Raw genomic sequence first — 24,959 nt, 5'->3', positions numbered from 1 at the left:
TGGACAGTTTAAGCAAATCACAAAGTTGGCTGTAGGACTTCTTTACGCTACATTTGAAAAGATTTGTAAAATCTTGTCAAGGTTAATCCGAGACAAACGATGAACTATGTTCTGTAAGCTCTCGTATGAACAGTTTTAATTGGTGTAGCTTATTCGTTCTAAATTTGAGAAGAAATTAAAATAAAATTAATTTACAAAATTCTTAGCGTTCAGTGTCTCTTTGACTTTATCCAGAGGTAATGGTGATCACATGTTACCCTAACCCTTGTGTTCTTCACGAAAACATTATGGCAGAAAAAAACTGTTAAAGTGAACTCGACCATTAAAGATTTCAAACGATTAGGCAATTACAGAATAGCCTATTAAACCAGTAGCTAGATTGAATCATCAGATTGGGAAGAAACACCCGGATTAAAAACTGGAAAGTTGAGTTGAGCAGAGCGCGTAACAACATGTGCACGACTGCGCAATGGAGAGCTGTCTTTTCCAACAGGTGTCTGTAAGAAATCTTCTCTCAGAGCATTTTCACGCAATTTCAACCCGAGCGTCGGAAGAATAATGGAAATACTTTTTCCTTTTACGTTTTTCTCAACATGTAGATCTTAAAATAAGACGAAAAAAACAAACTGGAGTAAAAGTTTTGTGCGATCCCGTGAGGATTTACGCATGGAGAAACGTTCACCTTTTTATGGATATAATCAATAAACATTCCATTGCATTTTTTTGTACTTCAAATTAATTAATCGTTATATTGATTCTGAACTCTGAAGAGTGATTTCGTTTTTCTGCGCTGGATCTCCACCTTCTCTTCATATATGGGAGTCTCCTGTTCTCCAACATCTCCACACTGACATCTGTGATCGATTGGATTGATTGGGAACACAACTAGCTCTTGAGATGGACACTGTTTTTGCGTATTAATAATGACCATCGCATTGAGATCGCCAAACTGATAACCTGGGCTCAGCTAAAAGTCTGAACTGGTGGACGATGAAGACAGTTTCATATATTGTTGCTGCGTTGATCATCTGGAGCTCAGGTGAGATTTTAAATAGCCTGCCATAATAAATACACTGCGAGTGCAATTGGAAACATTTTAAAACGTGTTGCAGGATTTGGGGTTAAACGTTTAGGAAAAGGGCTTCACAACACGTTTATGGTTGTCTGATATTACAAGAGGAACTGGTTCTGATGACAAACTGCGAGTGTGATTCAGTGTGACAGACAGGCGCTCCCTGCACACACACTGTCTTATGCGTCTTAAGGAGTGTTTTATGGGTTGATGAAGTTGTGAGAATAAGGGTGTGATGAATTTGAGGGTGTTGTCAACGTTACTTGCATTTTTGAGTTTTTTTGCTGGCATAAGAGCCATTCATAGAGTTGTGTGTTAATGCAGGGTCAGTGGGTCTGAGGACATGATGTAACATTTTGCTGCATCAACATCCTCTGCTGATCCTAGAACATCATTCCTACTCTGATATTAGAGTTTAGGGTCAGGTTTAAGGTTATGGCCTTGAGCAACAATCCAGTCAAGTTATTTTGAGATTTGAGACTGATATTGTTTTTAATGACCATTATTGTAGGTTTTAATCATTGTAAGGTGCTTAAAGTTCAGTTTCTCCAGACAAGCAGATTTATGATAGTTAATAGATTATGACCAATTTCCAACCCTGGATATATATTGAACTGCAAATAACTATGAACAAAATGTATTTCATGTTCATAGAAGAGATTTGAGACTGATATAGATTTTTTATGATCGTTTTGGTTCTTTTCTGGGGGAAATCTGTTTTTAATTGTTTTATTTCTACTTTTTGACACCAGAATGACTCAATTGTCATTATAGCCTACAACAATACAAACAAACTATATTGTTTTTAAGCTGTAAAAAAAATTGTATTACCAGCGAATACTGTTATTGTTTAGAAATCCATCATATGAAAACTAAATAGCATATAAATAAATTATAGTAATTTCTGAGTAAAATGTTTTTCAAAAGTGTATAAAATTACATATTAATTAGAAAAGTGTGAATGTTAGTAAAAATTTTAGTCAAACCAATTAAGTCTTTCTCTGCCATAATTGCCCCCTGATATTAGAGGAAAGGGTTAGGCAACAAATGGCAGTCCTTAAGGATGTTGACTCAGGAACTTGTCACATTGGAATAAATCATGTTGTGTGACACCGTGACAGAGGATCTATGCCAGAAATCTTGTCAACAAGCATATGCCTGAGAGGCTTGTCGTTACGGTTCATTCATGTAAATCTGTAGTCTTTGCAAACTGGACAATTGACTGCTGCAGCCTAATGGTCAAAGATCTGGGTTACTGACATAAAGTTCAAGCTAGAGAAAGAGTGACTCAGAAACTCAAGAAAATTATGGGGATTATAGCCAGAACCCTGTCCTTTACTCTGATCCCAAAGCACGTGAAATGTGCTTAACACTCAGTTTCTCCAGGCAGAGAGTCCCATTAAATGTACAGACTGATTTCTGCAGCTTACTTGTTACTGCAAATAACAATACACATTTCTTATTCATATGTGAACCTTATCAACTAGCAAGTATCAAACCTTATCAAGTATGCCATAGATGTCTGTACTTTTTTGTTTGTATTTTAATATATTGTGCTTGAAATTGCAAATTACATATTGCACCTTATATTTTTATTTTATAATTTTAATAAAATATATATTAAATGTTTCTTTAAATGTAAATGTAATAGTTCAGCTTATATTCACTCAACTTTGCATGCATGCACTTTGTTTGTGAATGCTTGCTTATGCTCATCTGCTTCCCAAAAGTAATTAGCCCTGAGACGCATAACGAGTTGAGCAGCATATCTAACTCTCGTCCACAGACGCTCTTCCAGACACCTTTTTGTGTCTCACTCCTCTTCCTTTCTTTTATTTTGTTATCCATATCTATTCCCATGTCTGCTTTGCTTCTCTGTTCTCTGTGCCAGTTCAATAGAGTGATGAAAAATGAAAGGTTCATGTTACCACCACACTGTAGGTAACAGATGACCTCAGCCAATGTGGTCCAACTTTTCTTTTACTCCTGGTATATTTCATACAGGTATATTTCTCTTAAAGGTGCTATTTCTATTTTTTAAATCACTGCTGAACTGCCTTGACCTGTATGATATTCATGGGATGGCCTAGAATATATATATATTTTTTTTGGTCAGGGCTGGCCCTTTTACTTATGGCCACATCTTGCTATTCAGTTTGTGATGCCTTAGCTATGAGCACTACAAGGAACTAGCTGTGCTGAATTTTTCCCAAAACTAAATGCAAAACAGAGCTATACATTGTAAAAAAAAAATATGCAAAAGCATAACAAATAATTTTACAACTGCACAACTAATTCGGTGATTGTTGTTTTAGATGTTAAAGGTTAAATTTACTGACCCTCAGGCCACCCAAGATGTTGAGTTTGTTTCTTCATGATAACAGAGAAATTAAGCTTTACCTGCTTACCAATGGATCCTCAGCAGTGAATGGGTACCATCAGAATGAGAGCCCAAACAGCTGATGGTAACAAGACTCCAGTCCACGAAATAATGTCTCGTGAAGTAAAAAGCAGCACGTTTCTGAAAAACAAATCCATCATTAAACAGTCACTTCTGGTCAAAATGAAGTCCATAAGATTTCCTCCAGGGAAAATGTCAACCCCCTGTTGTCCTTCCACATCAAAATCCACCAACGTTTTTGTTTTAGAACACCAACATTTGTTTAGAACTGTTTCGGAATCTTTTTGCTTGTAAACAGATCTTGATCTGTGCATATTTCACTCCTGATTCAGATGAGACGATTTCATTGAAGAAAGCAATATTAAGGAAAGAGGAATCATATTTTAGCTGGAAGCAATGGTTTGACGTTCAAACACTGTAATGATGAATTTAGTTAAAACACGTAGCTTTTCACTTCACAAGACATTAACTGATGGACTGAAGTCATGTGTATTACATATCAGCTGCTTGGACTCTCATTCTGATGGCACCCATTCACTGCAGAGGATCCTTTGGTGAACAAGTGATGCTAAATTTCTCCAAATCTGTTCCAATGAATAAACAAACTCATCTACATCTCGTATTGCCCGTGGTTGACTAAACTGTCAGCAAATGTTTATTTTTGGGTGAACTATTCCTCTAATAACACTTAATAAAGGAAACTGAGCTAATACTTCAAAAATAATTACATAATATAAAATGCAAAGTATAACTACTCATTCACCAATCCTTTTAATAGTTTATAGTTGCAATATTAATATTGAATTCAAAAGATGTGATTTCTGATTTTACAAACAACTTCCAACAGAGTTCATCCAATAGAATGTATTTATTTTATATTGCTTTTGCCACCATTTTAAAAAAGCATCTCGTGTGGCTTATTTTATTCTATTAAAATCGTCATCTCTCTCTTTGTGTCTTTCAGCAGCCTGTGTAAGTGGAGAAGAACAGCATTTTCTGGAGCCCTCTGAGTCCCCCTGGGCCCTGCAGTCTTTGGCAGAGGAGGAAATGCGTTTACCCTGTCGATTCAATGTATCGAACAGTGAGATTAAGGTGGTGCAGGTGATGTGGATTCGAGAGAACTCAAATGGAGGTGAAGAACAGATTATCACTGCTCATTTCAGTGAAGGCCAGACAGGTAAAACTAACTTTTTTTTCTTTATCTTTTACTTCAGACATCAAAACTTAAACTGTTTCACATTTTTCAGGATGCAGTTATTATATTCTTATTATACCAAAGAGAATTTTTTTTAACCTCATGGTGTTACTTTCCATTTCTTTGTAATTATTTTGAAGTTTAATCACAATTGCTGTATGAGAATAGTTTCAAACTAAATCCTATACCATTTTGTTCACTCTGGATTTCTGTAGCTAAAACAGTATCCTCTATAGTCATTGAAAAAATGTTATCAGTTCTGCAGGGTTTAATCTGATTATTGGTTGTTCATTGAATCTATTACTGTAACTATACTTGCACTGTACTCGTGCTTTCGGTTCTGTACTCATTTTGCATTCATTTACACCGAATCATTAAGCAGATGGGGTTTTTTTTCAGTTCACTTTTGTAATAAGAACTTTTCATACAGGAGCCATTAGTGCAGAATTTCTTCATTTTTATTTCTTTTGAGATGAGAAGTTTTGTTGTTTGCACCATTCTTTTTTGTATGCTTCTCAAAAATGGTCAGAAACCAAATCTTATGTGTCACATTGCATTCTGTTTCTCTCTCGCAGAAAGCCCTGCATACACAGGGCGTGTTCGATTCGCAACCAGCGACCCAATATTAGACTCTGCTCTGATTCTCATGGGCACACGCTCTGCAGATGAGGGCAAATACATCTGCAAAATTGCCACCTTCCCCGCAGGAAACTTTGAGACAAAGATTTTGGTCACAGTGTGGAGTGAGTACATTAATCATGGTTACATGGGCAAACAGAAGACGGCAAACTTTTATCATACAAAACTCTGTGACTGTTCAAATTTTATATATTAGCACAGTGGAAGATCACCATAAACCACTTTTGATTTTCAGCATACACTCTGATCGAGATTGTATCTGATTTTGGTCAAGAACTGCCAGCTTAAACAGGAAAAGGTTGTCTGACTAAAACCTGCCCACAGACTGCTGTGAAACCATCAGACTCTCAACTCTTGTTCCCACAAGAGACTTTGTATTCGCTCACAAAACGTTTGTCATGGAAATATTATTTCAGTGCTTTTGCAAGCAAAGGTGATGTTTCTTGTGCAAATGCTGCAATGTAAAAAAAGAAAAACATTTATTAAAAACTACTCGCCTTTTTTTGCAAATTTTGTGAGTGAATTAAAAATGCAAAAGAAATGTAATTTTTCCTTCCATATCCTATTTTTTTCCCATCACCATGTCCCCTTAGGGACTTTTGTAGTGATTGTAGTGAGTTTTTTTTATTTTTTATTTTTAATCTTGCATATATGCAGTGACATTGCAGCAGTTCTCAGTGATACAGGACAAGGATAACATAATAATTTTTTTTTTTTTACATTACCATTGTCATTTCATTCAGCGTCCCATTCATGTACAGAGAAAACCCGTTAAACACAAAGCTACCACTGCTATGATATATACAGTTATTGTTCTCAGAATAACATACAAGCATTGTCTGCGTCAATGGGAGTGATGATGGACGTATTTACTTGACAGTGTTAATTATTGCTGCGATTACAATATCATATTATACCTGCTGCTTTCTCCTTCAAAGGTATTGTTTATGGTTGTGTTCAAGCAGACTGTTAGAAACAGGGAAGTCCCACTTTAGAAAATTTCATAAATTAGACACTGGGAAAATATCAGAAATGTTGTTTTAAAATACTGTCAGTACTTAATTGTAAAGTTTAAATCCTATTTATCATGTTTTTATTTGCCATTTATTATGCATCTGTCATTTCATTTCACAGCTAAACCCATTACGTCCCTGCAGCCGTTCACACTGATTGAGGGCCAGTCATTCCGTCCGGCCGCTATATGCCGTTCGGTGGCTAAGCCAATGGCAGCCCTCTCCTGGGACACCGATCTCGCGGGTCAGAGTCAGAACCGTAGCTCAGATGGTGAGGTGGCCTCCATCCAGTTTTCTCTCCACCCTCTCCGCAACATGAACGGGCAGAAGCTGGACTGTCTGGTTTGGCATCCATCTCAAAAAGGCCCAGTGAGGATCTCCAATAATCTTGTAGTACACTGTGAGTCCTGATACTTATACTAATTATATATCAGAACTGTCTGGGTCATAATTTAAGTTTATTCTCTGTTTTCCCCTTGAATTCTTATTACTATAAAGAAAAAATGTAACACTAATAAAAATCATCCTGTTCAAATTAGCATGAACTGAATTAACTCAATACAACGAATGCTTTCATGTATACTTATAAAAGTACTTTAAAAATGCAATTTCTTTTTATGCAAAATCATTTTATTAAAAAATAAATGAAACCTATCCATTATAGTAATCATAGTGTTTTACAATGACCTTTTCACTGCTAAAAACTTGGAAGAGGAGGAATTATATTCGTAATTATGTCCTTAATTGTCATTTATCACTTATTCAAAATATATTTTCTTATTTCATACACTATAAAAACATGCTGGATTTAACAACAACCTTTTCTGAGTTACTTGGCCACCCAAATATTGGACCGAACACATGCTGGGTCATTATATAGGGTTGGGTTAAATGTTTGACCCAAATGCTGGGTTATTTTATTTAACTATTGTTAAAAATTACTGGGTTGGAAATTTATAAATCACACCTAGAATAAATAGAGGCAACAGTAATAATCAAAAGGTTACCATTTATTAATAAGCAAGAACACCCATGGACAAAAATATAAGACAAATTGACAAATGTGCATTTAAAAGTAACCTCGGACCACCGCCTCGCGTTTCACTCGTACCTGAAAGATGTCGTGACTGATTCCATAACCTGCCTATAAACAAACAGTCCTGGGATTGGAGAACATATTTTAACATCAAAATACATTAAATTCAGTATTATAATGAATAAAATAAGTTTGTTATATATCCTCCCTGTATGTTGAATTGCATAAAATATAATCATTTACAGCACAGTAAAAATTTCATAATTAAATAAAACACATACAGACATTTGACTGAAGAAGTGCACCAATTAGGTGGCACTGAGAACTGCTTTTTCCTAAAAATTATGCAAAAAGCGCGTGCGCTGGTTATTTCAACGGAAGGAGGGGGAGGGGTGAATATTTTCAGCTGTCAGTGAGATTGACCCAACCACTAACCAACGTCTGGGTAACACAAAAACTACCCTACACTGGAAAAAAACAACCCAACAGGCTCAACTTTGTGGTTGGGTAGAAGAAATAACCAAGCATGTTTTAGAGTGTAGTGTTACATACATTTCTTAAATTGTTTATCAAATTTTTTGCAAGTTTCCACAAGTACTTTTTATAGGGCAAAGAATCAGTAGTATCTATAATTCATTTTGGCAGTCCTTAAGAATTATTTTGATGTCTCTTGATGTCAAACCACTTGCCAGGTTATAAACACAAGCTGCCAATGTGCTTCCTCTTCAGAAGAATTTTTAATGTTGTCCTTACTGCAGTATGATTGATGTATTATTGCGCAAGTTTTGTTAGAGCCACATTTTATACGTCACTGCCTGGATATGACTCAGAATGACTGAATTTCAAATCTAGAAATCATAAAAACAATTGTGAATTTTATAATGTAAATGTAAAACAACTTTAGTGTTTACTCCGCTTGTGTATGTAACTTCCCTCATGTGTTGTGGACATGTTTTAAGTCTTAATCGATACTATGACTACATTGTTTCTCTCTGATTCATCACTACTGCTGCGGTCATAATAATGTCTTTGGTTGATTGTAGGAAAATTTAAAGCAATAGTTCTCTCAGAATCAAAATTCAGTCATCGTTTAGTCACCTTCATGTGTTTAGAAACCCATTCTACTTCTGTGGAACTCAAATTGAAAAATTCTTGAGAATATCCTTGTTGTTCTTGTTGTTTTCCCCCAATTCAGTTACAGTGAATAAGAACTGGAGCTTTCAAACATCAAACAAGGTGCAAAAAGCACCATAAACCAAATAGTTGAAAGTATGAAACCATATAGTTTTGTGTAAAGAATAGCCTTAAATCTTTCATCTATAATTATGAAACAGTTAACAGTGTTTTCAATGAATCCATTCATTTGCTTCACAGAATTAATTTGAATGATTCATTCACAAATCAGACAGATCTGGTTCTGTTTGCTACTCACTGGTTCAATGATCTAGTGCAACAGTTAACATCTTACTAGAATGGAAGATTATCAGTTAAATTTATACCTGCACCATTTTATGATATTTGGTGCTTTTACATCATTTTTAAAGCTTGAATGCCCCAGTCCTCATTCTATATGACTGCATTGAGAGTGTGCTGAGCAGCTGCATCACTGTCTGGTACGGGAACTGCAGTGCTGCTGACCGCAAGACCCTCCAGCGGACAGTGAACACAGCTGCAAAGATCATCGGTGCCCCTCTCCCCTCCATCCTGGATATTTTCCTTACACGATGCTCCAGCAAAACCAACAGCATCGTGAAGGACTCCACCCATCCCTCCCACAGTCTCTTCCAGCTCCTACCATCAGGAAGACGGTACCGGAGCATCAGAGCCCGCTCCGCCAGACTGCTCAACAGCTTTTTCCCCCAGGCTGTGAGAGCCCTGAACTCAAACCACCCCGCCCCCCTCTGAAACCCCATGCAAACCCCTACCTCCTGAAACATGGACCACCCCCCACCCAAAACCTTACCACACCAAAGAAAAAACTGTATGGAACTTTTTTAGTGCAATTCGAAGTGTGCTACACACAGGTGAGTGGGCCTGTATAAACCACCTGTAGTAACACACTCTCCTCTATGTGCACTAGACACTTTACACACACTGCTGCGTGTACACAATCCCACAAAAGACTCAGCAATATATATATGTATGTTTACATGCTCATGCACTACAAATCATCCTGCACTGTTCCCCAACCAGCTGCTTGACTCAAAATGTTTCTCTTTGCACATGTACAGTATTTATGTGAAGCATTCGTATAGTTTGTATTTTTTATCTTCTATTTTTTAGTTTTTATAGGGTAAATACTCATATATACTTATAGTTAAATCTGTCAGTAGGTTAGTTGTGTATAGGTTTATAGTGTTTTTTTACTTCATTGTTGTATGTCTGTATTTATGTAGCACCGTGGTCCTGCGAGGCACGACATTTCGTTCCACTGTATGTCCCCACATGTAGCAGAATGACAATAAAGCTCAACTTGACTTGGCTTGGCATTGAAAAAACAACCAGTACATTTCAACGCATCTCATTTTTGTCTTCCACAGTGGAAAGTCATATGGGTTTAATTTAATTGCACCAAATTTTAATAATTCAAACATATGCATGTCTCATAATCCCAATATTAGAGTTTAGACTGTCAACAAAAGGATCAGGTGAACTTATTGGTCAAACGCAAAGTTCATCAAGTTCAAACAAGAAGCTGAAAAGTGAATTAGACGCGCCTAATTGTAAAATATTTTCATGTGTGTGTTCTTGTGTACGTACAGACCCTCCGAATGCCTTGATATCTGGCTATGAGGACAACTGGTATGCTGAAATGCAAGGAGCCGCGCTGCAGTGCAGTGGTCATGGAAATCCAGAACCTCAGAGATTCGACTGGACGAGGTAAAACTGTCCGTCTACCTGAATCTGTCATTCTGTTTTTGTTCATCTTCGGTCCGTGTACGTTTTGATCATTTCACTTTTTATTTGGAACGAAAAACAGAAATGAGAAGACGGCTCATTTGTTCGTATTTTTGTTTAATTGAACAAACCGAAAACTAAATTTTGGCTTGATTTCTCATGTTTCGTTCGCGCTTCACAAATCGGTTTCTAGCTTCGATATTTCATTTGCACACGTGGGCGGTGCTGAAACGCCCCTTTCATCTGATTGGCCAAATTGCTCCGCCTTCAGTACCGGTTTAAATTCTGTCAGGCAGAATAAAAATCCGTATGAATGAGGCGCAGAATATCGCACTTTAATAACAAATTGTCTGAAACCACCACTCACTGTTACCTACGCATAACATTTGAAGCAGAAATATAATAATGTGAGCTAGCCTATATATGCTATAGTATGCTAATACATTATTTCTTGGTTCTATAGGGTTGTATAATAATTGCATGTCCCATTGATAAATTATGTGCAAAAAGCTCTGTTCATTTGGATAAGAGTGAAGTTCAAATAAAAATCAATATTGGGCTGAATAGTATAATAATTTGTCTGTGACATTTCCCACTCTTGTCCTTTATTTATATTAAAAGGCATTAGGTGTGTGTATAAGTAATTGGAGGAGCATGGGCCCACCGCCCACAAATTGGGATATTTTGCACACTGATTACAGTCATCGAAGTTTCTCCAGCACAGAACTGCAGTACACTTTTAATTTTCCAGCTGTTCCAAGCCACAAGTATTTACTAATATAGTAATATTCACAAATTATTTAATGCTGGGACAAAATTTCAGACAGGCCAAGAGTCTCACAGTCATCCAGGTTACTCCAAAAACCTACAGCTGTTGCAAAAATAATTTACATTACTTTTAAAAATAATGACAATTTACTTGGGAAAGCCAACATACATTTAAACATTATTATTAACCAGTGGCGTAAGTTGGTTATGACGGGCCCCAGTGCAGGCTATAAGGACGGGCTGCTGAGCTGCACGGTTATGCAGCACATACAAACACAACGCTCGTGTCTGGAAGAGCAGGGGCCCCTGCAAGAGGCGGAGGCGTGGGCGGGGCGAGGCGAGGCGGGGGGATGTCACACCATTTAAACTCAACAAAATGGTACAGTTTATAGCCTACTGCTATTTCAGCTATTAAAATAGTTCTGTTTTGCATGTAATGGAAAAGTTATTCATTATTATTATTATTATTTAGCCTATTATATTTTGTTTCGTTTTTTTATAAAGTTAATTTAGAAAATCGTTTGGAGCATTTTTTGTTCGTTAAATGTAGGCCTAATTTTTTTTTTTTTTTTTTAGTAACGACCAAGGGGCCAGTTGATCACAGCCTACGTTTGATCAATTTAGCCTTCTCAAATCAACACGACTTACATAAAATAAAATCTGTAGATATAAAACAGTTCAAGCATATCACAAGGTTAGTTTAAATGTTTAACCCATATCCGTGCGCTGTTAGACAGTTAGACAGAGAAGACCAGCACACTCACTTGCATTTCTTTCTTACAGTAGAAACAACTTAAAATACGCCTTCATTTTTGCTTATAAAGGTAAGGAGTAATATATAATTCTGAGCTGTAAGGTCTACCTTTATATGTTAAATATGCTTACATTCACAATATCAACAAAATTGTGCTTTTATAAAATTAATAGGAAAACAGAGTAGGCCCAGGCCTATGCGCTTTCTGCCTTCAACAAGAGCGCTTCACAATTATGAACGAATTGACTCACAGATATGATAAATATATATACAGAAAGCTTTAAATTACTATTTTAAAACGAAATCATTCAAATCGAAAACAAAAACTCTTTCATGCATGTCTCTCTAATTGAAGGCACGTCCAATGAGGAGATGGCGAGTAATTTTTTTCATCACCGTCTAAAATAGGCTATAAAAATAAGGAAAAGCCTAAAACAGGCCCGATTATAATTTACGTTTTATTTTATAATTGTATATAAAATAAAACACAAATTATAATGGTAGGATATGTAAAACTTTGTCCAATAATTATATAGCCGCTTTTTTCTGGTTTCATGTTGCTCTGTTCTCAATACCTTAAAATCAATTTGCTGCAATGCAGTTTTCTCTGATGTGTGAATCAGGCTATTTATTGGCCTATTTCTTATTCCATGCAGCAAATGATTTAAATACCGCTTTAATTTATTGCGTTCCAGATACTTTTAAATAACTTTTCACTATACATTTTACGGGTAGCTTGAATGTAAAACATTGTCATGAATTCGCTGTATTACCATGTGTAAAATAGGCTACAAATTAATTGTTGTAGTCTATAACCCGATCTCATGAAAGTGTGTGTATATAGCACGGTTTTTGTTTTTCTATTTGCAGTAATATTTATACACCGTAATTGAATTTGCTATGCAAAAGACTGAATAATTAATGGAAGGAAGACAGGACATCACAAGCCTATAATTCACTGCTGAAATGTTTACGGGGCAAATCTCAGGTCAACCCGAGTGCTCATGGTATGCACAGTGCGTACAGCCGTAGGCTACACCGCAGGCGCCACTGAAGCATCTGTTAGTTTAATTGTTTAACTTACTGTATATAAATGTGCGCTGTTAGACGCATATCTAGTCGTTTGAGAGAGGAAGCTTAACGCGCGCTCTGCAGAAGGCGCCAGCACCATCACATGCATTTTTTTCTAGACATGATAAAAATATATCAATAGAAAGCTTTAAATTACTACTTTAAAATGAAATAATTAAACAATTATTCGAAAATATAAACTCTTTCATTAAGCTATGTAATCCGTAAATATGCATTTTTCTCTAAAAGCACATCTAATGAGATGTCTAAAATATAATAAGGAAAAGCCTAAAATAGGCCCGTTTATAATTTAAATCCATCCATCCATCCATCTTCTTCCGCTTATCCGGGCCGGGTCACGGGGGCAGCAGTCTAAGCAGAGATGCCCAGACTTCCCTCTCCCTAGACACTTCATCCAGCTCTTCCGGGGGGACACCGAGGCGTTCCCAGGCCAGCCGGGAGACATAGTCTCTCCAGCGTGTCCTAGGTCTTCCCCGGGGTCTCCTCCCAGTGGGACGCGCCCGGAACACCTTCCCGGGAAGGCGTCCAGGAGGCATCCGGAACAGATGCCCAAGCCACCTCAGCTGACCCCTCTCAATGTGAAGGAGCAGCGGCTCTACTCTGAGCTCCTCCCGAGTGACCGAGCTTCTCACCCTATCTCTAAGGGATCGCCCAGCCACCCTGTGGAGAAAGCTCATTTCAGCCGCCTGTATCCGGGATCTTGTCCTTTCGGTCATGACCCAAAGCTCATGACCATAGGTGAGAGTAGGAACGTAGATTGACCGGTAAATCGAGAGCTTCGCCTTGCGGCTCAGCTCTTTCTTCACCACGACAGACCGGTACATCGACCGCATTACTGCAGAAGATGCACCGATCCGTCTGTCAATCTCCCGTTCCATCCTTCCCTCACTCGTGAACAAAACCCCAAGATACTTAAACTCCTCCACTTGAGGCAGGAACTCTCCACCAACCTGAAGTGGGCAAACCACCCTTTTCCGACTGAGGACCATGGCCTCGGATTTGGAGGTGCTGATTCTCATCCCAGCCGCTTCACACTCGGCTGCAAACTGTCCCAGTGCCTGCTGAAGGTCCTGGCTTGATGAAGCCAACACGACAACGTCATCTGCAAAAAGCAGAGACGAAATCGTGTGGTCACCAAACCTGACACCCTCCGGCCCCTGGCTGCGCCTAGAAATTCTGTCCATAAAACTTATGAACAGAACCGGCGACAAAGGGCAGCCCTGACGGAGTCCAACATGCACCGGGAACAAGTCTGACTTACTGCCGGCAATGCGAACCAAGCTCCTGCTTCGGTCATACAGGGACTGGACAGCCCTTAGTAAAGGACCCCGGACCCCATACTCCTGGAGCACCCTCCACAGGCCGCCGCGAGGGACACAGTCGAATGCCTTCTCCAAATCCACAAAACACGTGGACTGGTTGGGCAAACTCCCATGAACCCTCCAGCACCCTGTAGAGGGTATAGAGCTGGTCCAGTGTTCCACGGCCCGGACGAAAACCACACTGTTCCTCCTGAATCCGAGGTTCTACTATCGGCCGTATTCTCCTCTCCAGTACCCTGGCATAGACTTTCCCAGGGAGGCTGAGAAGTGTGATCCCCCTGTAGTTGGAACACACCCTCCGGTCCCCCTTCTTAAAAAGAGGGACCACCACCCCGGTCTGCCACCCCAGAGGCACTGTCCCCGACCGCCACGCGATGCTGCAGAGGCGTGTCAGCCAAGACAGCCCCACAACATCCAGAGACTTGAGGTACTCAGGGCGGATCTCATCCACCCCCGGTGCCCTGCCACCGAGGAGTTTCTTGACTACCTCGGTGACTTCAGCCCGGGTGATGGACGAGTCCACCTCTGAGCCCTCAGCCTCTGCTTCCTCAATGGAAGACGTGACGGCGGGATTGAGGAGATCCTCAAAGTATTCCTTCCACCGTCCAACGATATCCCCAGTCGAGGTCAGCAGCTCCCCACTTCTACTGTAAACAGCGTTGGTAGGGCACTGCTTCCCTCTCCTGAGGCGCCGGACGGTTTGCCAGAATCTCTTCGAGGCCAACCGATAGTCCTTCTCCATGGCCTCACCGAACTCCTCCCAGGCCCGAGTTTTTGCCTCCACAACCACCCGGGCTGCAGTTCGCTTGGCCTGTCGGTACCCGTCAGCTGCCTCAGGAGTCCCACAAGCCAGCCAGGCCCGATAGGACTCCTTCTTCAGCTTGACGGCATCCCTTACTTCCGGTGTCCACCACCTGGTTCGGGGATTGCCGCCTCGACAGGCACCGGAGACCTTACGGCCACAGCTCCGAGCGGCCGCTTCGACAATGGAGGTGGAGAACATGGTCCACTCGGACTCAATATCTCCAGCCTCCCTCGGGATCTGGTCGAAGCTCCGCCGGAGGTGGGAGTTGAAGATCTCTCTGACAGGAGACTCGGCCAAACGTTCCCAGCAGACCCTCACAGTACGCTTGGGTCTGCCGAGTCTGTCCAGCTTCCTCCCCCGCCATCGGATCCAACTCACCACCAGGTGGTGATCAGTTGAAAGCTCCGCCCCTCTCTTTACCCGAGTGTCCAAGACATACGGCCGCAGGTCGGATGAAACGACCACAAAGTCGATCATCGACCTACGGCCTAGGGTGTCCTGGTGCCACGTGCACTGATGGACACCCTTATGCTTGAACATGGTGTTTGTTATGGACAAACTGTAACTAGCACAGAAGTCCAATAACTGAACACCACTCAGGTTCAGATCAGGGGGGCCGTTCCTCCCAATCACGCCCCTCCAGGTATCACTGTCGCTACCCACGTGGGCATTGAAGTCCCCCAGTAGAACGATGGAGTCCCTGGTTGGAGCACTTTCCAGTACCCCTCCCAGAGACCCCAAGAAGGCCGGGTACTCTGCACTGCCGTTCGGCCCGTAGACACACACGACAGTGAGAGACCTATCCCCTACCCGTAGGCGCAGGGAAACGACCCTCTCGTTCACCGGGGTGAACTCCAACACATGGCGGCTGAGCTAAAAATTATATATTTTTATAATTTAAATTTTATTTTATAATTCTATGCATTTAAAAAATAAAACAAATTCAAATTCTAAAATCAGTATCTTATCTGTTTCTCAACTACTTTCTCAATTTCAAACTAAATTGAACAGTTCTCTGCATGCGTCTCTCTCAACACACACACAGGAATTGGCAACCGCATCCCTCTCCGAAAGACACGAGAGCACGACCATCTCGTGGCACGCATGGTTGGATGTACCTAAAAGAAAGAAACATCTCCATTCGATAAGAAATTTGGTATATGTTATATAACAGCCTGTTAAATAACAACCATGCGTTATTAACAGGCGGTCTACCGTCTATCACTGTTATGGCGAGCGCTCGTTGCCGCTGTTAGTTCACTCTTGGCGCTCGTGCACAATGCGCATCTTCACACAGACGATCGAGCGCTTTGTTCTGATAAAAGCACAAAACAAAATGCACACAAAGGTGTCCTTGCTCTTGCGATTATTATACAATGCTATATGTGACTGTGTGTGTTTGTGTGGATGGAATCACACTGAGAGCAGGTGGATGGTTACTCAAGATCTCTTTACTGAGCCTGAAAGAGACAGACTGGGACAAAAAGGACCAAAAGCTGGTTAAAAGGACAGTACATCAATGCATCAATGTTGCTCAAAGATCAGCAGCGAGAGATGTGAAACTCTGCTGAATATACATTTTTACAAAGTGATCGTATAGTGGAATTAAACTCAAGATAGAACATACATTAAAGAAATAAAGTACAAATCACTGTCTCTGTTCTCATAAATTCACAAATACAGAGAAACTAGATTTAAGCAACCATCATTTTTGTATGAAATGGAATACAGAAAGAAAAGAACGGCCACCTAAATGGCGCAGTTACATAGTTCAGCACGTGCGAGCACATAGCACGTGTGATAATGCTAACACTCAGTTCGACTAATATATTCTTACACAGCACATGACAAATCCGAATATAAAAACATACCTGGGACAAAAAGGACCAAAAGCTGGTTAAAAGGACAGTACATCAACGCATCAATGTTGCTCAAAGATCTTAAATGAAATAAACAGAGATACTGAGTTCACGAGCAGGTTACACACACTTCATTTTATCATCGCAAATATCACATGACTCGACTGACAGAACTAGGAACTGTCAGACAAATGAAGTAAATTTGTGAGTAGTATAAAAGTCCAACCTTACACTTGAAAACAGTCTAAACTCAGTTTTTATGACGCAGCGCTTATTGATGCGACTTACCAGCATCGAGAGATGTGAAACTCTGCTGGCGATGACGTAGCTCCGCCCTTAATGTCACGCGCATAATTGCGAGTGATGCAACAGCCAATGGCGAGTTTGCCCATTTAAAGCATGAATTTAACAACATTATTTAAACTCCGTTACATATATAACCAATAAATAATATATTAGCATACTATAGCATATATAGGCTAGCTCACATTATTATATTTCTGCTTCAAATGTTATGCGTAGGTAACAGTGAGTGGTGGTTTCAGACAATTTGTTATTAAAGTGCTATATTCTGCGCCGCATTCATACGGACTTTTATTCTGCCTGACAGAATTTAAACCGGTACTGAAGGCGGAGCAATTTGGCCAATCAGATGAAAGGGGCGTTTCAGCGCCGCCCACATGTGCGAATGAAATATCGAAGCTAGAAACCGATTTGTGAAGCGCGAACGAAACGTGAGAAATCAAGCCAAAATTTAGTTTTCGGTTTGTTCAATTAAACAAAAATACGAACAAATGAGCTGTCTTCTCATTTCTGTTTTTCCGTTCCAAATAAAAAATGAAATGATCAAAACGTACACGGACCATCTTCCTGTCTTGTCAGTTTAATTCTGTTTCGGTTGGCTTCTCTATCAGCATGCCAGAGTAATCTCTAGGTGTGGATGTGCATTTTTAATCTACTCTTATCAGATAGATAGAATCTTAAGAAGTAATACTGACACTGAGAGGTCATTGAAATACACGACAGTTGTTTTTGCATTCGTGAACAATAATTAGTCACACCTATTTTTCGGCATTTTTCAGTACGAGTGACTAAGGGGGTGTAGACATGGACATTTAGATGATCTCGCAATTCCTGAGACAAACATTCTCTGGTTTTCTCTTCCTCTCTGCCTCGAGTGGGGAAACCTGTTCTCTGGCTGCTCGGTGTGAATGCAAAGTAAATGAAGTAATTGTGGCCTGGTGTCGTGTTGCAACTTGCGCAGCAAACAGACAGAGTGCATTTTCACACGGAGGGAGGGGGGGGGGGGGGATGAGAAATGGCTGGTGAGGGGGAGATGAGTAGGTTTATGACGATGGATTCAGGAGAATTTGTCTGCGTGCTTGTGTTTGTCATGGGATGAGTCTTACCACTGTCCACATGCAAATTGCGCCATGCTGTATGAAAAATATGGAACTTTTAGTTCCTGGTATAAGATGTGGACAAAGTTCTTATTGTCTACAGAAACACTGAGTGGGCCTGTTATTGGTTTTAGCTAAATAAATAGGTTTAACAGTTTTTAAAATAGGCCAGAAATGCACTAAAAACTAAAAATCTAGCAGGTGCCAACATAGAGAGTTTGCTTGACAGCAATAATTCTTAAGCACTATGCAAGATAAACAAAACAAAACACTTACCTAGACTACATTAAATTCTGAGTTTTGGAATTTGTCGTGCTGTCACTTGATGTTAAAAAGCTGGATCTTGATGCAAAACCAATTGAGAATGATTTCTTTAAAGCACTGTACGAAATTAGTTTTTAGTTTTTAATTAAAACCAATACTACTCTGACTGTATTATGGACAAAAAATGTTTTGTGATAAAATCACTGATGAACTGAAAGTGGCACAGACCAGTGATATTTTAAGTTGGTATTCATGAAATAATCATATTTTTATGTACAGAATCCTTCAGTAAAGATTCAGTTGTTTTCAAAGTTCAGTTTGGGGTCAGTAACACTTGAAAAAGTAATATTTTTATACAGTAAGGACACATTTTATGGATCAAAAGTGTCGGTAAAGAAATTTATAATGTTACAAAATATTTCTGTTTTGAATAAATGCTGTTCATTTGAAATTTCTATTCATCAAAGTACTCTGAAAAAAAATGCATAATGATTTCCACAAAAATATTAAGCAGCACAACTGTTTTCAACATTGATAATAAGAAATGTTTTTTGAGCAGCAAACCAGTATATTGGAATGATCGAAAGATCATATGTGGACCACAAAACCAGTCATAAGGGCCAATATTTGAAATTGTTTATACATTTTTATACATTATAGATTTATACATCATAGCTGAATAAATAAGCGTTCTGTTGATGTATGGGTTGTTATGATAGGACAATATTTGGTCAAGATACAACTATTTGAAAATCTGGAATCTGAGGATACAAAAATAATCAAAATATTGAGAAAATCGCCTTAAGTCGTCCAAATTAAGTCCTTAACAATGCATATTACTAATCAAAAATTAAGTTTTGATATATTTACGGTAGGAAATTTACAATATCTTAATGTATCATGATCTTTACTTAATATCCTAATGAAAATATATATATATTTTCGATAATTTTGACCCATACAATGTATTTTTGGCTATTGCTACAAATATGCCCGTGCGACTTATGACTGGTTTTGTGGTCCAGGGTCACATATTAGAATGATTTCTGAAGCATCATGTTCTGGTATTAAGGACATGTCAATATTCTGTAAATAATTAAGCATAAATCATTTATGTGAAGAGTCCTAGACTATAGATTCTGTTGTTTACAATGTCTGTTTTTGATTGAGGGGTTAAATGATATTTCGTTGTTCACACAGGAAAGATGAAGCTCTACCAGAGGGTGTGTCTGTGGAAGGAAGCACGCTGCACTTTTCCAGGCCCCTGAGCTTGACAGATCAAGGAGTTTATGTCTGCACCACCAACAATGAGGTGGGATCTGGAAAAGCTGAGATTCTAATAAATATATCAGGTATGTATCCCAATGGAAACCCTTCACCCAGGTTAAAGTGCAATGCACAGTGCTGTCATCTAGTGAAAAATAATATGCAACTGCATATCTCGTAATCTATCAAATTGAAAGAATATTTCATCCAAAAATAATGATTCTGACTGTCACCATTTACATACCCTCTTGTCATTCCAAACCTGTATGATATTTTTTGTTCTATCTGTAAAAGGAGATGTTAGGCAGAATGTACAAGCTGTTATTTTCCATAAAGTCATTGTCTAAAAGAACAAAAACACGAAAGCACCATAAAGAAGTCTGACTCATTTGCACAAATGATGACAGTTGTAATTGAATATAATTGTAATTGAATGTACAAGAAGTTCATAAGTTTTGTTGCACGTTTCTTTCAGAGTTGCCTCAGACTAACGCACCAGTGAACTACTTGATTATGATTATTATTGCTGGTGTGGCTGCAGCGATTGTTCTCACTCTTGTCATAGTGATCATTTCAGTAAACCGCTACTATAAGGGCAAAAATCAACAACTGGCTACAGAGCTGGTTGCAAAAAAGTAAGAAGATTTGTTTTTCTTTCTGAATATAGAATTATTTATATGACTGGTCTGATTATGAGAATTCCTGCAAACCTGTATTTAAGTCTGTCTGTCTCGCGCTCTTTGTAAGGGAGGAAATCAGCACTCTGTCAAGACAAGCCTCATTTAGGAGAGTCAACTCAGGAAGCACAGACAACAGATACTTGGTAAAAATGCATATGTGTACACAGAAAAATATTTATCGATAATGCAAGGTTTGGGGTCAGTAGGATTTTTAAAATTTGTTTTAAATACATCTCGTATACTCACCAAGACTGTATTTATTTGATCAAAAATGCAGTAAAAACAGTAATATTTTGGAAGGGTTTTTTTTGTTTTTATTTTTTATCTTAATATGTTTTAAAATGGTGCTCAAGAAATATCTCATTATCAATGTTGAAAATAGATTTGCTGCTTAATATTTTTGTGGAAACTGATGCTTTTTTCAGGATTCTTTGAATATAAAATTCAAAAGAACAATTTATTTTGATATAGAATTTTCTTGTTACATTATAAATGTTTTTACGGTCGCATTTGATCAGTTTAATGCATCCTTGCTGAATAAAACATTACTTAAAAAAAAAAAAGAAAGAAATCTTACTGACCCCAAATGGTATGGCAGGGAATATGTATATGTATATACCGAATATATTCTGTTTTATCTATTCAAACTTTGGTCTTCTATTTATGAAATGTTTTATTAGACAATTTTAGTGTTTTATTTGTTTACTGCTTGTACTATTTTGATAGTTGACATGATCAAATATAATAACATTCACACTTTTTATATATATACTGTATATATATATTTTTTTACATATGGCTTAAGTATCTAGTTTCCTTTTCGAGCAACAGCATACATGTACACCATTACTGTATGTCTATTGTAGTATATTATATCTCCCTCCCTCTCATTTCACTGTCTCTGTCTTTTTCTTTTAAAAGGACAACAATAATCCTTTAAGAGTTGAAGGGACAATACGCACAAGTCTCTCTTCACTGGTTTGTCACTCTTTTCTTGCATAATTTCAAAAAACACTATATATACCAGTCACATTCTGCAATTGTTCGATATGATATATATATATATATATATATATAAATAAATGTTTAGGCAGAACATATGACAATTGAAGTTTGTTTTCCTCTCTGCACACACATAAAAACCCAAAACGTTTACTTTTGCAGGATCGTCCTCGCTCCAGGGATAGTCGGTCCACGCTGGGAGCGGTGGACTCACTTGGTCGCCCTGCAATTTATAACACGTCCAGAAGAGGTCGAGACAAACTGATGGACAGAACTGAAAAAGAAGTTCGGTTGATGATGGAGTCTTATGAGATGGACAGTAACATGTCACAGGTATGAAATAAGTTTCATAAGTCTGCTTGTGCGTTTGATCTATATTGCCACTTTCATAAATAGACCTTAAATTTGTTGAAAAAGAACAACAAATTAGTTTTCTGTTCGGTTTTCAACAAATGGTCAGTGAATGAAGGCATGTACCTTCCTAAAGAAAATGGTGTTCATTCAGATCACAAGAAATCATCTGAAATCAAATGATCACATTTATTTTGTCTTCGTTTTATATAAGGTTTGCATTTTTGTAGCCATGTTACTTGCTAAATAATGGTATTTAATAATTATGTGCTAGCTAGTTTGAGACTAAATGTTGGTTTGTAGTTGTTGGGAAATTTGTATGTCCCATACACTACTGTTCAAACGCTTGAGATTAGTATTTTTTTTAAAGAAATTAATACTTGTATTCAGCAAGGATACACTTTTGTCATTTCTACTTATTAAAGAAGTGTCATGGTTTTCACAAAAATATTAAGCAGTGCAACTGTTACAACATTAATAATAATGAGAAATGTTTGAGCAGCAAATCAGCATATTAGAAAAAAGCGTCATGTGACACTGAAAAATAATGTCTGCTGAAATTTCAGCTTTGCCATCACATGAATAAATTATTTATATATAAAAAAGTTAATTGTAATAGTTATTTTTAATTGTAACATTGTAATAATATTTCGCAGTATTACTATTTTTGTTTTTTTTTAGCATATATGTGCAGCCTTGGTGAGAATTTGCTATTTCTTTCAACCCCAAAGCCTTTTTGAATGGTTGCGTAGATTAACTTTTTATTTATTTACAATAACTTTGGTACCAATGTTGAATTTTTGAGTTTGGCAAAAAATATTCAAGGCAATAGTGGGGAAAAAAATGAAATGACAAAATGACAATAATTGTAAAACTGTAGTAATATCCACCCACCATTTATTATTAAAAACTTATGTTTAAAATTTGCTGCTTTTCAGGATTTTTTTTTTTTTTTTTATTTATTTCATCTACGGTTTTACCCTAAATTCCTTAAATTATTTAATAAAGGTGTGCCTTATTCTACTGTTTTACCCCAAATACTTTGCAAAAACATTTTTTGTTTATGATCAGATTCTTAAAGCTAGTACTTAAAGCTTTAGTAACTCTCAATGGTTAGTGATGCTAACACAGTTAACATATGCTGTATGAAATAATGATGCATGAAAAATGCTCATAACCGCGTTTACACTTATGCTATACAGGAAACCCAACTTCTCCCTCCTCTCCACCCCTGTTCTTATTCAATGGAGCAGGCTGTTGAAATTGTGCAGTCTCGGAACGGCAGCGCCATTCTCCCAGCAGAGGGGAGGCCGCAGTCAGGAGGAAGTAACCGAGGGGGCAGCAGAGGGCATAATTCGCCCTTAGTACCCATGTACCCGACTCTTACAGATGAAGAAGAGGAAGATTCTGTTAGCCCTGCAGATTCAGGAGTTCACAGAGGTTTAATGGAGCCTGATGGTTTTGAGAACGGCAGCAGCGAGACTGCCAGTTCTCAGATATCTGAGGCACTATCCAGTCATTTCGAGCGCACTAATGGGATGCTACGGCCAAAGTCAAAACCCAATAACATCCTGCTCCCGGCCAACACAACACTTTTCCTCACGCCGCATAGCCCAACTATCCACAAAGCTCAGATTGTTTAGAATGTGTATGGAATCGTCCATATAAACACAGCCGCTATTACAACAGAAGGATGTGTTCCTCTGTAATTTCACTCGACAAAAGGCTGTGTCTGGACAACTAACCCTAAAATGGATCTTTTGTATGAATTTTTATATGACTACATTCTCAAGGTAGCAAAAACATGGACCGAATGGCTATTAGGCCATCATCTAGCTCAAACCTGAAAAACAATACCAGCATTATTCAAACAGTCCCTCAAATAATTGTGTAATCCACTGTGTAATCTGGAAATGGAACGTTTGAGTATTTTGAGTCACAACGTGTTTCAGGTGCAGATTAACTGGAATCCACCAGAGTTCAGATCCTCTGTGTAACCAGGAATGGAATTAAGATCTTTATTATTATTATTATTATTATTGCAACCTAATGCTTCACTTGAATTGCTGTTGAGGGAGAAAATAATACATGAACTGTTTTCTGGTCAGTTAATCCTTCACTGTGACTCTTTGACCTTGATGTCTGTATTCCAGAGATGTACAAATGGTGTTCTGACTTTTTTTTTTTTATGTATATATGTGTATTATATATATTTGACTGGAAACTGCCCATTGCATGAATAGTATTATGAAGTATTGCATATCTTGTTTTGGTGGCTCCTGCGTGTTCACAGAATGTCATTGTAGGAGTGACACTGTCGTTGTTTACAACATTTATACTTCATTATATGCTAGTGCTTTAAATGTATTTAGCTTTAATAAGCGGGCAGTGTTACCGCAAGCTCCTGAGACACTCTTGTGACCTTTCTATCTAACAAAATATAAAGCCATGGGTCCTGATGGTAAATACACATGTATTGGTGTATTCAATTCACTGCAGTGTATGGGGTTTATTAAATCAACCCTAATTATACTACATGTATCTATGTTAGATGAATTTCATAAAACACTATTGAATCAGGACATTATTGTTTGGCGCTTTTCAGACTAACTTTAAACAGCACAATCTGAGGTGCGATAAGAAAAAATGTACCACATCAGCCATAATTAACACCAAAATGTTACAGTAAAAAATGTGGATACTGTGGTATTAGCCACCACTGGCAAAGAAAAATGAGAATGAGTGAATAGAACATTTTAATAGGCTAATGTATGATGTTTCACAATATTAACAATAGGTTCAATAACAACTGTATTAACTATGGTACATTTTTATAAACTGTCCCCCACCGTGCTTGGCTGCGGGTGCAGGAAACGCATGAATAATTTTAGGAACGTTTGGTGTGACTTTTATTTTGAATTTCAACCTGCCTTTAAGTCACAGGATATTAACATTCTATTTACACCGATTCTGCATAGAACTGCATTGCAATTAAAGTACTCAATTTTACTAAAATTGCCTCTAAATTTGGAAGATGATGAAAGTAATATTTGATACCTTGGACATCATTTTGTATTCAAATACTTTTTTTTTTTTGAAAACATTAAAACAAAATATTAAATATCTTTTTAAATAGTGTTTT

At 38.1% G+C, this 24,959-nt stretch overlaps 1 protein-coding gene across 3 annotated transcripts; it reads left to right on the top strand.

Moving 5' to 3' along the window:
- The first annotated feature begins 421 nt into the window (after positions 1-421).
- Positions 422-24,822, top strand: LOC306883391 (nectin-4-like). Of its 3 annotated transcripts, none has more exons than XM_079438601.1 (11): positions 422-1,039; positions 4,438-4,650; positions 5,244-5,411; positions 6,442-6,720; positions 10,119-10,236; positions 19,719-19,870; positions 20,260-20,419; positions 20,532-20,607; positions 21,386-21,442; positions 21,629-21,799; positions 23,020-24,822. In XM_079438601.1, the coding sequence occupies exons 1-11, from the start codon at positions 991-993 to the stop codon at positions 23,458-23,460; spliced, it is 1,884 nt and encodes a 627-aa protein (XP_079294727.1). In that variant the 5' UTR covers positions 422-990; the 3' UTR covers positions 23,461-24,822. The 3 variants fall into 3 exon arrangements, with proteins under 3 accessions (XP_079294727.1, XP_079294729.1, XP_079294728.1); XM_079438602.1 differs by having other exon boundaries at positions 469-1,039; positions 4,441-4,650; XM_079438603.1 differs by lacking the exon at positions 21,386-21,442 and having other exon boundaries at positions 429-1,039.
- Positions 24,823-24,959: the final 137 nt, after the last annotated feature.

This window comes from Barbus barbus (assembly GCF_936440315.1).
Source record: "Barbus barbus genome assembly, chromosome: 1".
NCBI classification, from domain to species: domain Eukaryota; kingdom Metazoa; phylum Chordata; class Actinopteri; order Cypriniformes; family Cyprinidae; genus Barbus; species Barbus barbus.
The sequence above is the reverse complement of the archived record's forward strand: the minus strand, read 5'-3'. Positions and strand labels throughout refer to the sequence as shown.